This window comes from Morchella sextelata (assembly GCF_020137385.1).
Source record: "Morchella sextelata strain SCLS chromosome Unknown scls_5, whole genome shotgun sequence".
Classification (NCBI taxonomy): Eukaryota; Fungi; Ascomycota; class Pezizomycetes; order Pezizales; family Morchellaceae; genus Morchella; species Morchella sextelata.
In genome coordinates, this window is record NW_025408620.1 from 1778800 (window position 1) to 1794824 (window position 16025).

The window sequence follows — 16025 nt, forward strand, 5'->3', positions numbered from 1 at the left end:
TTGGATCTTTGTATATTCTGTAATTACTGGTAGGTATGGGCTTGTGATTGAGTACTGGTATTGCTGTGCGTGGATAAAGAAACCAATCATTTGGAAAATTTCTTTATAAGGCCGGCGCGTCGTGGATGATTGATACTATGTGTCCTATACCATCAAGATAGCAACCACACCTGGATACAATATGGATAGTATGTACACTTCATAGCTTGTATTATCGCGAATCTATCGCAATGAGGCGCTGTATCCTCTTCGGGTGTTGCTAACACGAATATGAAATCATATGAGGAAAACCCAGATTTAGACACCAGCTAAGCCGAGAAATAGGAATCAAAATCTACATCTAAAAGAAGCTGAGGGAGCCGGAAAAAGCGTGTTATCTTTGTGCATGTAGCCTTACTGGTACCCAGACATCAAGACATTCCTGGATCTTGAGGGAGGTCCTAATGGGAACGGTCTCCCGTGCTTTGATGCTCAAATCCGTCATGGTGGACGCTATAAAAGAAGCAATACGTTCTCTGGATGTACTTCTTTAGATGATCCGGTCACTGGTATCTTCTAGGGCGAAGCAGGGCCGTACTCTACCTTAGATACTATAGAGATCTAGAATTGGGCTGTAAATGCACTCTCTTAGGTGGATCACCTTTCAACAGTACCTTCAATTGAACAAAAATGGGTAATCAACACTCTCACAAGATCTCACGTAGACAGGTCACAGCACCAATCATCGGGAGTACCGCCCTGGAAACCCCTGATCGGAGATAGAGGATCCGGATGAAGCCATAATCAAAATTTGATTTATTATTCAAGAACGTAAAGTTGACAGGTTCATCAAAAGGAAATAGGTATAATTACTGAGTAGTAAGTTGGCTAAATATTCAGTTCTTCATCTCCAAGACCTCCATCATTTGTCTTAATCGTAACGAGGGTGCCAAGTATCTCGGAGACTTGAACCACCATCCCAAACTTTCTCCACAGCCCACCCCGGTTCCCCCTGGAGGAAAACAACCTTCAGATTCTTCTCCAACAAGATGCTTATCAGCACCATTCTCAGTCCGCCCTGTGCATTGAACCTTCTCCATTCCTTGTCCCTTGCCTTCTTCCAGTCAGCCCTAGCCAAATCGTGTCGGCTCTTTTGCCAACGCTTAGCTGTTGATCTTATATTTCCTACTACAGCGATTTGCTCCAGTATCTCTGGATTTTCCAATGTCCACCTGCGGTACCTAGCTTGAGCTGCTTCACTGCGGCCCTGGGCGGGTTGGTGTGAAAGGAGGTCGTCTAAAAGAACACCGAGTGACGACACAAAGTCATCGAGTTGCGGTGCTGTTAGCCAGTCGAAATTAATGTATGCGTCTTCCATCGGGCGTTCTAGTTAGAAATTCGATTTCAATAGGTTCGGTAGTGTGTTCCTGTAGTTTTTACAAAGATATAGGGTGACGTACCCACGATCGTCCTTATAACACCCCGTATGATTACTAGGTGGTCTATAGAATGAATTCATTTCCCTACTTGTTTACTGGTCAATATAAAACCAGCAAGTGGCTGATATGCACGCTGATAGTACAATATTTGACACGGGGTTGCATTTTTCGAAAGGAGTCAGATCCCATTCCGACGTCTGATTGGCATGACTCTAAGTCATATAAAATGGAGGATCGAACCAAGGAATGCGCGTCGCGTCGTCTTAAAAATACTCAGTCATCCAGATATTCCATCTTCTGAAAAAGATGTGCGGGAAAAACCATTTGCAAGGGTATAAAGATTTATTTCATGTTGGAATTAGTGTGTAATTTCTTGAAGAAGCTACAAACAGCAAATGGTCTTTTACTAACAAAACATAATTCGCTAAGAAATAGGGTATCCTTGCCATACATGCTATATACAGATTGTCTTTACGATGGTGGGAATCTGAGCAGCGAGGAATGACGCCCCGATGTATCTGTTTCAATACAGGTTATTGTAACAGTCTCATACATCAGAGTAACCACCACCACCCTTTTTTCCTTCCCCCCCTGTTCATCAATTCTTTTCTTTTCTCTTGCTTTTTCATGTTTTCGATCAGTCTTAGATAAGTCTTTTCGTTTCTGTAGAAGCGACGTGAGTACCCGGACAATATGACCCACCCTGATCTCTTGTCTTGTAACTGGTTGATTATCATCGACCCACTTGAAATAAGCGGAATGGAGAGCTTCGTAATCTCGTTCACCACGAGTGGGCCTGGGAGGATACTGCTGCGTAAGTAGGAAACTGTGAGCATTTAGCGTCTTTATAGCTTGTACGAGTTGCGGCGTTGTCAAATACTCAAAGTCCGACTCCTTGTCAGGTTGTAGGGATGATGTTGACATTGCTATAGGTGTTTGCGTAATAAACGTTATGAAGTGGAGTGAAAGTAGAGTAAGAGACTTATAAGGATCAAATCCTTTAGAGTAGGTGGTGGTATGGTAGGGTATATAAACTAAGGCCGGGTTTGAGAACCTTTGAATCTTTGAATTGATTCATTGGGAGATATCATTTTGAAAGCTAATTCAATCCCAACATCCAGAATATCAGGTCGTCGTGAATGGACGCTAGGCTTTGAGTCATTGCACGTATAAAAAGAAATGGAAAGTGAAATTGGTAAATCGCGGGTTTTATCAGGTGGCAGGGGGATTACCGTGAATGCATTCAACGCTATCTAAGCGTCATGGAGCTGTGGTATACTTAGATATCCGATCTCTACTTTAATTCACTGCCGGATTCTTTATCTGTCCAGCGATATACCTACGAATCGGAAAATATATGAGTACATGTACATATCATGCAACTGTGAGTTGGCGAAGTAACAGCCCTAAAATCCCGCGAATCGAAACAACAGACAGTAGGCTTGTGGTAAGGCGAAGACGTTGCGGCCCTTCGGCATTCGTGGGAAAGATCGCTGGACAAAGAAATCCGGGAAGTATGTGGGCAAATCTAGGGATAGTAGTGCGCCTGTGTTGGACGTTAAGAATGTTAAAATAGAGGTAAAATTACAAGATGTCACTTCATCTGTCACTTCGAGATCATGTAACTCGGCAGAAAAGGTTTCATTTATTGCGAATAAAAAACAAAAGTATACGATCCGTCCTAAACTACCTCCAAACACCGGCCAGTAGTTCCACCCCCTCCCCAGATATAGCACTAACTTGGAACAATTCGGAAGACCCCCTTCGACAAAACGACGAGATCATCCAAGAAACTTGCAATCACCTATTTCTCAATGTGCAGCGTTCATGCAATCCATTCACGGACCATGGTTGCTCCTCTTCTCCAACTCAATCTGCACTGCTAACAGCTCATTCTTTACCGCGTTGCTCTGCGTCAACAACCTACTCCTCTTCTTCGTCATGGGGCGGATCGGAAGATTATTGCGGACATGGCCCTGGAACTCGGGGTAGTCTTCGTTGATGGCTTTGAGGAGGCGGTTGTGTCCTTTCATAAGGTCGTCGTGGCGCTTCTCAAGCTCCTTGAGAGTGAGATCCTTGAGGTGCTGGTCGCGGGGGGGCATGGTGTTGGATGTTGAGGATGACATGCTGTGTTTATTGCTGTGGTTGGTTGTGGTTTTGGTTGGTTGTGGTTTTGGTTGGTTTGTGGGTATTGGTTTTCGTTGTTCAGGATTGAGATTTGCGAGGTATGCGGGTGGTGAGCGAGGTTTGCGAGGAGGAGAGGACGGGTCCGGGTGTGAATTTAAACAGTTGCTGGGTGGTGCAAGATAGGTTATCCAGGGGTGTATTACAATAGTATTTTGAATGTGCGCCTCGGAGTCAGCTTCAGTCCCCGAATTCAAGCTTTCAACCGGTGATTCTATCTTGAATGCCAAACACGTCATAACTCTCAACTCCCGTGAATCTTGGCTTCCGGCACGCGTAACGTTTCCGTCTCGGAGGTGCCTAGGTATGAGGAATCTGGATTCGCATTGTTTATTTAAAGTAAATTACATTATGTTAATAACCTAAAAGTCCATTACATGATAGTACACCCAGGCACCCAAGATTCGTCACATCTTGAAACCTTAAAAAGATTAATCCTGGACCTCTTCTCCGATGTAGCACCCCCCGTCTCCCGCCACCCATAGTCACCTATTTCCTTCTCAACTTCCTTAACTTTCTCTTCACGCTCTTCTTCAACGCCGCAATTCTCATTTTCAGCTCCTCATTCTCCCAAGTAAATACCCGCGCGTCGTACTGAAGCTCTTCAATAGTGGATTCATGAATGATGGCTAGGCACCTTTCAATGAGCTTCTTGTGATTCTCTACATATGCCTCTACGAAGGGATTATTGTGAATTGCCCCTTGGATGCGGAGGAGATCCATTTCGGCTTCTTCCAGCTCCTGGAGGGGGGTGGGGGTTGGTGCGGTGGACATCCTTTATGGTGGCGATACTGGGAGGGGTTGTGGTCTTTTTGAAGCTCAACTGGAGTTGTGAGGACTACGAGAGCTGCGCAGTTGATATTCACGGGAGCGAGAGGGCTTGGATGGAGGATATCACTACCGGTATTGTAGCAGCGGTGGGTGACATTGAATGGTATTAAAAGCTATGGAACTATATGTGCGGTACATTATACTCCTTGAATGTTGCTTTCAAGACTTGTGTCTAAGTGTTACAAGATTTAGCCAATCTAGGAATTGCTACATATGATTAACTAAGGGCCCTAGCGATCCCCCGCTTCACACTCGCCACCCGTTTCTCGAACTGCTTGCACATCCATTCACGCGGTCTCTGGCGGACCTCTTCGTACTCTACCCATTCATCCACCTCATCATCCTCGATAATATTAACGGGATCTCCTTTAAAAACGGCGGTTAACTACCGGTCGATGTACTCTTTGTTGCGCTCTGCGTACGCCTCTGCGTCGGGGCTACTTTCCATCACCTTTTAGATACGGCAGAGCTCTGATTCGGCGGCTCCGAGCTGCTCGGGGGCCACGGCCGGCGCGGCGAACCTTGGGTATGCTGGGGGTGGCGTGGTCGACATTGTGGTTTCTGAGGGTGGTATGCCGTTATGAGAGGACCGATGATTGATGGTATGGTGGAATAAGGTGAGGCTCTTGTTAGTGTTTCTTGGGTAACGTTGATGAAAAGACAGGTGCTTATAAGTGTCACGATCGGTATTGTGGCATTTAATTTAGAACTACAAAACCAGATCTGCGGCACTTACATCCTTTATATGCTATTGGAGGATGTGTCTAAATATTACAAAGTCTGGGAGAGGCCTATCTATGAATTTCTATAGACGTTCATTTATTCACCAGGTTCCAGCTATAGAGATACCTCTCCCTTTCCATCCTCCCTTCAAAACCTCATCATCATCGTTAGTAGTAGTATTACTAGATACTTTGATAGAGGTGATGTAATGACAGGCTGAGATATACAGTATCTACAGTAAATAATATAATTAAGAAGTAGAACGATAAATACTGAAATTAAAGGTACCTCTAAATGACTAGTTATTTATTACCGCCGGTAATATGAATGAAGCGTTTAAAAGACTCAGTCATTTAGCACATGTACATGTCCCTAAACGCCTTATCCGCTCTGTAACGCTTCTTAATGCCTTCTTTACTCGCAAACCCCTTCACGTTCCTCACGATCTTCAGCTGCAACCTGTCCATCCGCTCCTGAAACTGCTTACACATCCATGTATACCCCGTGGGAAGGGATTCCTCGACGATGTCATCATCCTCAACAATGTCATCATCCTCAACCCAACCACCGCTTTCTACGTTACAAACGACGGTTAAGCACTCGTCGATAACGTCCTTCTTGCTTTTTGTGTACGCCTCTGGGTCCGCGCTTTTTTCTATCTCCTTCTTAATATGGCAGAGCTCCCGTTCGGCGGTTTCGAGTTGTTGCGGGAGGCTCTCGGGTGACACAGCAGACCTTGTGTATTCTAGAGGTGGTGTATCAGACATTCTTCGTTCTGGCGGTAAGCTAATGTTAACAGGACAGATGATGGTGCGGTGGAATATAGTGAGTATTGTTTGGTCTTGGTAACGGAACCTGGAGCAATTAAATTCTAGCGAAGAGGCGTGTTGACCAGATATTTATACTGACGAAAGAAGCAGAGCGACCACAGCAGAAACCCCCCCCCCCCCCCCCCCCCGCGAGGACAGTAGGTGCGCTCGCAGCCTGGGGGTGCACCCCTATGCGGAGAATGTCCTTTACCGAACGAAGGGAAAAAGAATATGTTTGTTACATCAATTCAAAACACGAGTTTGCTCCCTTGAACCAAGAACACACTACCACTGGCACCGAGGACTCCGGCAGAAGGAAATGGAAATCCTATCCTGAAACATCTCAAAGGACCCTAACCCTGGTATTTGTCAGGGCACTCCAGCAACGTGTGTCCAACAAGCCTACGATGAATCACAGAATCATGTAATCCTCTGATACGATCGTCGCCAGATGGGCATAGTATTACAAGAAAGGTGCTGAGGTGTTTAGTACTTGTAGTTGACCGATCTGCGGTTACAATGGCCTTGACCGGTGGAGACGCTATCATCCTCCGCTGCCCCATGTATAATGCCGCTCCAATGGCTTGGAGAGAGGTTTTTTTTTAATCGTCGGAAGATAATTTGGGAGACCCCCGCTCGAGCTTCTCCTCGCAAGCTGGGATCAGTAGATGGAAGAACACTTATTCAGATGATTTCGCATATATAAGAAATACTCAGTCGAGCCAAAACACGATTAGAAAACATGAATTGTATTCTATTCGAGAACATAAAATGGTATTTTTCCAAGCATCATTCCGCAGGTAAGCATCAATACTCATGATTCTCACCCGTTTAACAAGTTCGGGGAATGCCCGCTGTAGGCCAGTAATCCTCTAGCCTCAGCACATGAATGTGTCCAAGATTAATGAAATAGTGATTTCTATAATACAACACACCAAGGCTCTACACACACTTGAAATTGTGCATGTCTCTCGTCTACCAATTCTCAAGAAAACCCAAAGTCCACAGGAAGTCCCTCTTCCGTCCAGCCAATCTCCCGCATTACATCCTCATACAGCTCTCCCTACTTTTCATCCTCGCCTTCCACGCTCTCCACGTTATCCGAATTATCCGAATCTGTGTAACTGACGATTAGCACTCCACTTAAAAAGCTCAAATCACCCCCGGATCATTAACAGACCTCCATCGATATCCGCATCAAACCCAGTAGCGTCTTCCTCCTCTTCAGCTTGCGAAGCCCCATCACCCGTGTCCTCAACGACAGCAAGCACATTATCAACAATAGTAATCAGGCGTTTAAACAGAGCCAGATGGATATTGACGTCCTCCGCCGTAAGCTCATCAAGGTCTAACTGCGAATTCGCCATCTCCTTCTCTCGAGTCAGCTGCTGAACTCCCTTGCGGGCGCTCTCCATAGTCTGCTGGAACTCCTCGGGAGTGATTCTAGGATTGAACATGTTGATAAGTGAAAGAATAGAAGGTTGCTTTTTGTAGAGAGCGAGTGGTGGCAGTGAGGACGTAGACTCAGTAGTCCAATTCTCGGTACTGGGATATAGTAGTGGGTGTAAGTAGAGTCCTTTTGAACTACAATAGCGACTCCACGGAGAATAGAATGCGGAGGGGTATCGTCTCCGCACAATCAATGAGTGAGCCGCGGATTGGAGTTGCGGTGGTGCTTCTATTGGCCTTCCTCACGCCTTCGCGGTGATGAACTGGGGTGATGGTGATGTTCTAGGATCAAAATGCACTTTGTACTGCTGGGGACCCTTCTGCACACGTTCTGTGTACATTCATGAACACGTTGCGATGCATGCCACTAGATAGCAGGCAAGCTTTGAACGACGGCCTGTTATGAGAAGCGGGATACGTAGTGGAAAGATTGGCGGGGAAACGTGGCAAGCATGGATTGATAATAGTTTTGGTTTCGGTCACACATCGTCTCTAATTCACCAGCGCGATCATAACAAGCGCTTGTTCAACAATTCAGACACTTATGTTTTCATAGGCTAGTCGGGAAGGGCCGTGACTACAACGCCTACATTTGTAAAAGGTAATCATACAAACTATAACCCTACCCCCTACACCCTTCACCCTCCTTTATCGAGAGCGCACCGTCCTATCTCATGCCAAACCACAACCTACTAGGCCTTCTGCCTGGCACTGCGCTTTCCGTATCAAAGACCACACCACACTGTCGCTTCAAGTCACCCTTGACCCTCTTCAGCTTCGCCTTCAGCCTTTTGATCGCCACTTCCCTCAGCAACGCGCTGAGAGTCTTCTCCTTGCGGTGTTCGGGGATCGTGCGGGTCCCGTACCCTCCGTCGATCCACTTGATCAGGCTGTGAAATGCTTCAAGTGTGAGATTGAGCGCGCTCTGTCGTGCGGCTATGAGGAGGATCTCGTCGTTTTCGTCCGCGGTCTCGTGGCTTGTCATCATTGACAGGAGGGATTGGTGTAGGACTATCGATTGTACCAAGATGGTGCTTCTCAAGCAGTCGTACCTGTACAGAAGGTATTCCTTCCCCCAGACTGCGTTGGACATGGAGTTGGTGGTTTGAGGCGTGATCGTGGGGATTTATGATATTATGATCGGGCGTCCTTCGGAGATTGTACAGCGGTAATTTAATGCGACATGCTCCGTAAGTTATTTTGATTATTTGAGAAGTCTATAAATATGGCAAATGTTGCAGATTAGAGCAGATATTTGAATGCGCCCCTCTGGCGGCGGCATACTATGCGGAGGACGTGGGGTTTTTCAATTTGGACTGCCTACTCAACTACAAAGTACATAGTAGTTACAGACTACTCAAACATCTCCTTCGCCTGTGAACCATTCTTCCTTTCTATACCGATAATTCCCACTCACTCCCTCACTCTACTGACCAACCGAGTGACCTCCCATGACACGCCAATCCAACCTCCCCTGCTCCGACGCAGTATCTGTCCCACAACATTGACCCCTACCGTCCTTTCTTCCTCTCCCTCTCACTCTTCAGCGTCATGATGCGACTCTCCAAAATATTCACGTCCTCGTTCATATCTCTCATCTTGAACAGTATCTCCACCCTCTTCTCATGCATAGCTTCCTCCACCACTATGTTCGGCCTACCGATGAGGCGTAGATTTTTGTAGAGATTGATTGTGCCATCGAGCCGGTCGATCTCCTTCTGGCACCTTTTAAGTCGCCGGCGGAGGAGGTGGATCTTCATGTGCAGGATGGGGAGTTCGAGGAGGCGGTGCATGGTTGCTGTTGAGGATACTCGAAGGGAGGAGGGAGGGATTATTACCCTTCTAGGTGTTTAAAGAGGGAAGCGGGTGGGGGATTCTTCCTAAGGGAGGGAGAGCCTTGACAGATGGATGTGAAGATGAGTGTAGTGTTGATGATGAAGTGAAATAGTGTTATTTTGATGAGACGTGGTTTGAAAATGAAATACCGACTCCGGATACAGCTCGCCGAGACTCTCAACTACCACATCGGCATTGCGAAGATAACAGTGGGCATTTTGAAAGACCAAATCAAGGGAAACATATTTCAAGTGAGGCCGAACACCTAAAGCTGAGCTGGCTAGCGCGATCATTTCAAGGCTAATAGCAAATGTAATTTTGCTCCAACGGGCGCGTAAGAGCTCAAAGACGTTGGAAATGATATAGTAGTATGCCGCCGGCAAAAGTATCACGTGACGCGTCCGGTAGTTACAAGTACAGCTAGAACACTGGCGGGTGTTTACAGGGAAGCTCTCCGCTGTTAATGCTGTTCCTCATGCTTAATAAATTCTAGAACCCGCTGCGGGAACCTCTGAGTTATCGTGAGAAGCATCACTTTACTATCTGAGATCAACTTAGCGGTTGTAGCTCCATTTCTCACACGTGTCTGGCCAAGTAAACTTCACTTATCAAGCGCGCTGTTCGGTTCAAAACATTTTACGCGCCACAACAGCAAATTTGATTATGCTATCAGTAAGGTACTCGCCGGCACCTGAAGCCTAACACCTCACCCCTCACGTCCTACAGCTTACCATTCTCAAACCACCTCCGCCTCCTCCGCCTCATCTATAGACTTCCATTCCTCTATCGGCTTGTAACCCATGCCGTCCCAACCCGTCTCCCAACCCCTCGCAACCCTCTCCCTAATCCGCGTAATCTCACCCTCATAGCTCGCTATGTCGTTTTTAGCATTGGTCATCCTCTCCCTCAAGGCCGCCTTGTCCCTCTCCACATTGCTCCTGTCGATGCCGATGGCAGTTGCATCCTGGTCAGCAGTGGAGCAGTCAGGTAGTGCTGCCTCCAGTGCCTCAAGGCGGCGCTCATACTTCCTCTGCTTGGCCTCGAGGACGGCGATTTGTTTCTGTATGCGCCGGATCCATTTTCCTGGAGACATGTTTGGTTGAGACCTTTGCTGTAAGTGGTGATGGAATAGAGTAGTTGGCGTTTGGTTGGTATCTTTGCTGTAAGTGGTGGTAGACTAGAGTAGTTGTCTTATATAGCTAACTATTTGGAACAGGAGTAATTCTATTTCTGCGTTCTGGCGGAGAGGGTAGGCGCTGGGTGTTACTCGTGCCCTCAGTGGTCGATATTCAAATTATTTGGAGACGTATCACTCAGTTACGGATCTGTTAGACGCGAGTCATAATTCCCCTTTCTCCTATAGTTCTGGAGAAGTGATATTTCTGATATTGGTCCTATCTACTCGGGCGTTCATTAAATGGTCGGATATCGTTGCAACCAAATCCCTACTAAGAATTCCGACTATTTAATAAACGCATGAGTATTATGTACTAGATTATGGTTTTTCTGAAGTCCTTGCAGTCTGATTGGCCGAGAGCGAGGAACCCTAACCCTGCATAGTAACCAGCCCACCCACCAAAAATTGGGAGCGGGCAGTGACACTGGCATGCCGAACTCATTAACAGGATGCCATTAGAGGTGGAATTAACTGGAGGTGGCATCAACTGGAGGGGGCATCAACTGGAGCTGGAGTTAATTGGAGGCGGTATTGGAATTGGTAACTTATTATTAACTGAAGGAACTGGATCACTGCGGAGGAGGTGGACATTTGCGGGAGCTGGCAATGAGCGACTATAGGAACTGGCTATGGTCAACAGCTGGAGCTGGCTATGGCCAACGATGGGAGGCGTTGGTCATGGGAAACTACTGCAGAGGGCTAAGGGAAACACTGGAGCTGGCCAACTACTATGGGTGAGCAAGTACGTGTACTGGAGGTGGGAAATACTGCATGGCGGTGGGAGAGACCTCGCGGTCGCGATGTGGGCCACTACTAATTATGAAGTACAAGATATGTTACGCGGCCCCAACGCCAAAGTTTATTATCATTATATAATTCGACAAAGAAAACATTCCAGCTCGCACCTCGCGTCTTACACCTTGCTATCCTCAAACAACTCCGCCAAATCCAAAAACATTTGGTCGTCTGTCTCATAGCAATGGAGTTAATGCCACATGCTCCTCATAACCCCCTCCTTAATCGCCGTAATCTGATGCTCATAGCCCGTTATATCGTTTTGAGCAGTACACATCTTCTCCCTCAACCTCAGTCTCTCCCTGTCTATCTTGCTTCTGTCACTACCTGTGGCGGCTGCGTCGAGGGCCTCAAGCTGACCCTCATACTTCTTGTGTTTCGCCTCGAGGACTGTTATTTTCTTCTGTAAGGCTCGAATATCTTTTCCTGCGGATGACATGGTTAGTTGTGGGTTATGTTAAGAGTTCTATTGTAAGTGGTGGTTTAGATTATTGGGGGTCGTTGGCTGTTATATAGCTGACGGTTCTATTAGGAAAGGATTTCAATTCTATTTGCGTGTTCCGGTGCTCAGAGTAGTGTGATTGACCTCTTTGATCGATATTAAAGTTATTTTGAGATACCTCACTCAGCAAGTGATCATTCATTGGGCGGTTATGTTTTCTCTTCCACACATGGATCTTTCAAATACCTGTTCCACTCGAGAAGGGAACACAGGCAAAGTTTATTTTCATTAACTCGCAAATGGATTGCTAAAATACTAGCTCGCACCTCTCATCTCACAACCCCAGATTATCGAACCGTTCCGCCAAATCATCAGATCTTTCTTCCTCTATCTCACATCCATCTAGTCAACTCCAAACGCTCCTCGCAACCGCCTCCCTAACGCAGATAATCTCATGCTCACAGCTCATTATACAATTACTAGTACTCATAATCCTCTCCCTCAAATATGCTTTCTCTCTCTCTACATTCTTCTTGTCAACTCCTGCCGCCGTTGCGTCGAGCGCCTCAAGACGGTCTTCATACTTCTTGTGCTAGGCCTGGAGGGCGGTTATTTTCTTCTGCATCTTTCGGATTTTGCTTGCTGGAGTCATGTTTGGTTGGTTGTGAAATTTGCGGCAAGTAGTGGTGTAGAGTGTTGGTGGGGGTGCCGGGCTGTTATATAGCTGACGGGCGGGAAGGGTATTTCAATTCTATCTATCCGCTCTGTTACTGAACGTGGGCAGTGTGGCATTACTGGTGACCTCTGTAATCGATGCTCATCTTCATTTGAGATATTACCAGCTGATCTTTGATTTCCCAGTCTTCCTCACATATGTTTGCAGAGGTAATCTTCACGTATTGACAACACTGTTGACGTCACTTGAACTATATTTGTGCAGCCCAAATAACAACCTTTATTCTTATTAATTCGTAAAGGCTTCATTAAAGGACTCCCTCGCACCTCACACCTCATACCTACCCATCATCGAACCCTTCCACTAATGTGAAGACCTTCGCTCTCTGACCTCGTACCTCACTATGCCAATATTCCTCGCAGCTTCCTCCTTAATCGACACAATCTCATTTTCAAAGGCCATTATATCTATCTCAACATCCCCAATCTTGTCTCTCAAACTCGGCTACTCCCTCTTCAGTTTAGGCCTGTCATGAACGTCTGTCTCAGCTGCATTAACCCGAAGGTACTAGCGTTGAGATCCATAAGGCGGTCCTGATATTTCTTCTGTCCAACCCCGAGTGCGGTTATTCTCTTCTCTGGGCCCGGATCCTACTCGCGGGAGACGTTTTTGATTGGTTGTGAGTTTTGAGGATTTCACTTCTAGCCCTGTGTTCCGCTACTGAGAGTAGGTGATGTGAGTCTTACTCGGGATCTTTATAGTCGATATTCATGTGATTTTGAAATATATCACCCAGATACTGAGGTTTCACCGCGGAGTCACAATTCTGTTTCTCACATGTGTTCATCACATTATTCATTTCAAGCTGTATTTATGCGGCTTCAACGCCAATGTATTATCATTAATTCGCAAAACAATGAACAAAGCTCTCGCTCGGACCTCACAACTCACACATAACATCACGGAACCCTTCGACTCATGTAAAGACCTTTGCTCCCCCACCTCAAACCTCACTATGCCAAATACCGCTCGCAGCTCCTTCCCGAATTGACCTGATCTCATTTTCACAGCTGGTAATATCGCTCATAACATCACTCATCTTGCCCCTCAAGTTCGTCTTCTCCCTCTCCACGTTACCCGAGCCGGTTGCATATGACCAGAACGATCTAGAGTTCAGATGTTGCGTTGCGTCGAGTGCCTCAAGGCGGTCTTCATACTGCTTGTATTTTCCCCAGAGGGCGGTTACTCCTTTCTCCAGAGACCGAATCTTATTTGCTGTAGACATTTCTGATTGTTAGGTTCGCTATGAGTGATGATGAGAAAGGAATATGGGTTGTTCGTGCTCTTATAAAGCTGGTGGCTAAGGAGTGGGTTGTAATTCTATTTGTGCGTCGTGGTGCTGAAGGTGGTGCTGGATGCTTTACAGAGGTTTTTTTTTTTTTTTTTCATGTCATCTGATGCTTTCTTGAAAGTGTAAAACGGATGCCTTTTGAACTCTGGTTCTCGGTTGCAATGTTCTCCGCAACTGGACAAAATTAATTATCCACCTAGTACACTCTTCTAGGTGCTGTAATAGTTAGCGTCTTCGTCTCACTCCTCAATCTTATCACTCTCCACCCCATCAACGCCAAAATCTCCTTGAGGACCCAGAGTCCCCCTGCCGAATTGCCTCAATATCATTCTCCAATTTTTCAATGTCGCTCTTAACCCGGGTAAGTTTGCCCTGGAGTGTCGCGATATCCCTCTGTTTCTTTTCCCTGTCAACTCCAGGAACGAATTCGTACGGCCAGGCACGTTCGGTGCCCATGACTAGGGTATCCTCAAGTATGTCTAGGCGGTTCTCGTACCTATACTGTTTCTTTTGAAGGGCTGTTATTTTGTCCTCCAGAGAACGGATCCTCGATGATGGAGACATTGTTGGTGGTTGCTTTGTTGCAGATTGTAGTTTTGTGTATGACGCTGCGATTTAGAGTTGTGAGCCAGTGTTAGAGGTTATGGAGTTGGTGATTTAGGTTACGGAGATGGTGGTCCAGGGGTGTTAAATGGTAGCAGAGGTTGTGAAGGACATAGAATTCTACCTTGGCTCTCGGAGCTGACTGGCGACTGGATAGGTTCCGGAACGGGCCTATTCATGTCAATGATCCATCCTTGTGATTATCAGATGACTAACCTTCGGCAATCCAGTTCCACCCATTGAGATCATAGTTCTGAAGATGGTTGACATGATACACATTACGCATTTGTGTTTTAAAATGCGTGGAGTCTGGAGTGCAGATAGCCTCCCCATCAGATGTAATCTAAATCAATCGGAAACTCGTTGGACCTTCTCCCGACTCCCCCGCGAGTGGTTGACGAAGAGGACTTGGAACGTGGCTTCGAAGCAAAAGATTGGCTCTCACAGACTTCAGCGTTAGAAACAATACGAGTCCGGTAGGGACTACCGCTAAATGATTGCTCAAACGAGCGACACTATTACACCTCACCTGGAGCCTGTGTCTGCTCATTGTGATGGGTTTCATTATCAATCACCCCACGGACATAGACATAATGCAAGTACCAGGTGTATCTTGTCATTATATATCAACAATGTGATTAGTATTTCCCTGGCCACAACGACCGCACGAATCCAAATGGCCCGCACAGAACTATAGCAGCGAAATTCTTTGAGCAAAAGTACAAGAAGGAAGAACGGTAACTGGAGGTCCAGACGCCCTTGGGATGAAGCGTGAGGAATAACATCGGCGAAGAGTTCCGAATGGTCAAACTGACACCTTTTCTCACACAGCATTGGCAATATTCACCACGGCGAGAGACAGATATGGTGTCCGTCAATCCTTTTATTATTCCTTTTCTTCCGAGGCGGGTGTGTTACCTGTTTATATCTCTGCCTAGGTGCTTCGGTAATACATGGCACCAGAAGAGAAGGGGAATTTATATATAGCCTTGTGGTACGCTGGCAAAGGAAGGGCGGAGGGTCTTATCCGTCCCTCGGGCGTCTCAAAACCTCCAATACTATTCACCTTACTATTTCACCCATACTATTGCTGTGGAAATAGCAGCACTTGTCCCTGGTAGAACAACTACATAGGATACGCATGGTCAGAGAACACGGCTTGAGGAGCTCGAGGTTCACCACACCTGTGAGTAGATAGTTGTGTATATTTAAGATCAGCCAATGCTTCTTCAACAAGTTGAGGGAGGGAATACCCCATACACACACCTTAAGAAGTACCATAACGTCGAAGAAAACCAAGATTGAAAAGGTGCGCCAGAGATGGAACTCACCTTGAAGATTGAGCAAGTGAAGAATAATGGAAAAGGAGGGAGGAGGGGGTGAGAATACCATGTCAAACGTGGAAAGTTACCTGGCCCCTGATCATTGATAGGTGGCCTAGCATCCCCAAAACTGTGAACGAGGAAAGAGAACCTCCCGGAATGATTCCGGTAGGGAGGGACCGAATTCCGTCATAGAAACATTGTAGGTTCTCAGTTTGTACTTTCTCTATTCGTTCTTATTATTAGCCTCAACTAAATTGTCGGAGAGGCTGTTGATTCTTGAATGAATTTAGAAACTTAGTAAAACACGTGGAGGATCATTTCCGGAGCATGTGGAAAGTAGAGATGGTGTGGGGTGCAACCCAGATCAATTACCTTTCTATTGGAGGAAGGTTAGATACTCATAACA

At 46.3% G+C, this 16025-nt stretch overlaps 10 protein-coding genes across 10 annotated transcripts; all 10 read right to left on the reverse strand.

Moving 5' to 3' along the window:
- Positions 1-910: 910 nt before the first annotated feature.
- H6S33_011018 (uncharacterized protein) lies at positions 911-1357 on the reverse strand (the record flags this gene model as incomplete). Its single annotated transcript, XM_044842401.1, has 1 exon — positions 911-1357. The coding sequence occupies one exon, from the start codon at positions 1355-1357 to the stop codon at positions 911-913; it is 447 nt and encodes a 148-aa protein (XP_044696948.1).
- A 1899-nt stretch (positions 1358-3256) lies between these two features.
- Positions 3257-4376, reverse strand: H6S33_011019 (uncharacterized protein; the record flags this gene model as incomplete). Its single annotated transcript, XM_044842402.1, has 2 exons — positions 3257-3917; positions 4117-4376. The coding sequence occupies 2 exons, from the start codon at positions 4374-4376 to the stop codon at positions 3257-3259; spliced, it is 921 nt and encodes a 306-aa protein (XP_044696949.1).
- A 1133-nt stretch (positions 4377-5509) lies between these two features.
- H6S33_011020 (uncharacterized protein) lies at positions 5510-5923 on the reverse strand (the record flags this gene model as incomplete). Its single annotated transcript, XM_044842403.1, has 1 exon — positions 5510-5923. One exon carries the CDS (start codon positions 5921-5923, stop codon positions 5510-5512), a length of 414 nt encoding a protein of 137 aa, XP_044696950.1.
- Positions 5924-7028: 1105 nt separating this feature from the next.
- On the reverse strand, positions 7029-7422 carry H6S33_011021 (uncharacterized protein; the record flags this gene model as incomplete). Its single annotated transcript, XM_044842404.1, has 2 exons — positions 7029-7081; positions 7146-7422. 2 exons carry the CDS (start codon positions 7420-7422, stop codon positions 7029-7031), a joined length of 330 nt encoding a protein of 109 aa, XP_044696951.1.
- Positions 7423-8081: 659 nt separating this feature from the next.
- H6S33_011022 (uncharacterized protein) lies at positions 8082-8507 on the reverse strand (the record flags this gene model as incomplete). The annotated part of the gene is made up of 1 exon (XM_044842405.1): positions 8082-8507. The coding sequence occupies one exon, from the start codon at positions 8505-8507 to the stop codon at positions 8082-8084; it is 426 nt and encodes a 141-aa protein (XP_044696952.1).
- A 418-nt stretch (positions 8508-8925) lies between these two features.
- Positions 8926-9207, reverse strand: H6S33_011023 (uncharacterized protein; the record flags this gene model as incomplete). The annotated part of the gene is made up of 1 exon (XM_044842406.1): positions 8926-9207. One exon carries the CDS (start codon positions 9205-9207, stop codon positions 8926-8928), a length of 282 nt encoding a protein of 93 aa, XP_044696953.1.
- Positions 9208-9986: 779 nt separating this feature from the next.
- Positions 9987-10343, reverse strand: H6S33_011024 (uncharacterized protein; the record flags this gene model as incomplete). Its single annotated transcript, XM_044842407.1, has 1 exon — positions 9987-10343. One exon carries the CDS (start codon positions 10341-10343, stop codon positions 9987-9989), a length of 357 nt encoding a protein of 118 aa, XP_044696954.1.
- Positions 10344-11412: 1069 nt separating this feature from the next.
- On the reverse strand, positions 11413-11661 carry H6S33_011025 (uncharacterized protein; the record flags this gene model as incomplete). The annotated part of the gene is made up of 1 exon (XM_044842408.1): positions 11413-11661. The coding sequence occupies one exon, from the start codon at positions 11659-11661 to the stop codon at positions 11413-11415; it is 249 nt and encodes an 82-aa protein (XP_044696955.1).
- A 1682-nt stretch (positions 11662-13343) lies between these two features.
- On the reverse strand, positions 13344-13625 carry H6S33_011026 (uncharacterized protein; the record flags this gene model as incomplete). The annotated part of the gene is made up of 1 exon (XM_044842409.1): positions 13344-13625. One exon carries the CDS (start codon positions 13623-13625, stop codon positions 13344-13346), a length of 282 nt encoding a protein of 93 aa, XP_044696956.1.
- A 336-nt stretch (positions 13626-13961) lies between these two features.
- Positions 13962-14844, reverse strand: H6S33_011027 (uncharacterized protein; the record flags this gene model as incomplete). The annotated part of the gene is made up of 5 exons (XM_044842410.1): positions 13962-14299; positions 14358-14465; positions 14511-14637; positions 14703-14732; positions 14824-14844. 5 exons carry the CDS (start codon positions 14842-14844, stop codon positions 13962-13964), a joined length of 624 nt encoding a protein of 207 aa, XP_044696957.1.
- Positions 14845-16025: the final 1181 nt, after the last annotated feature.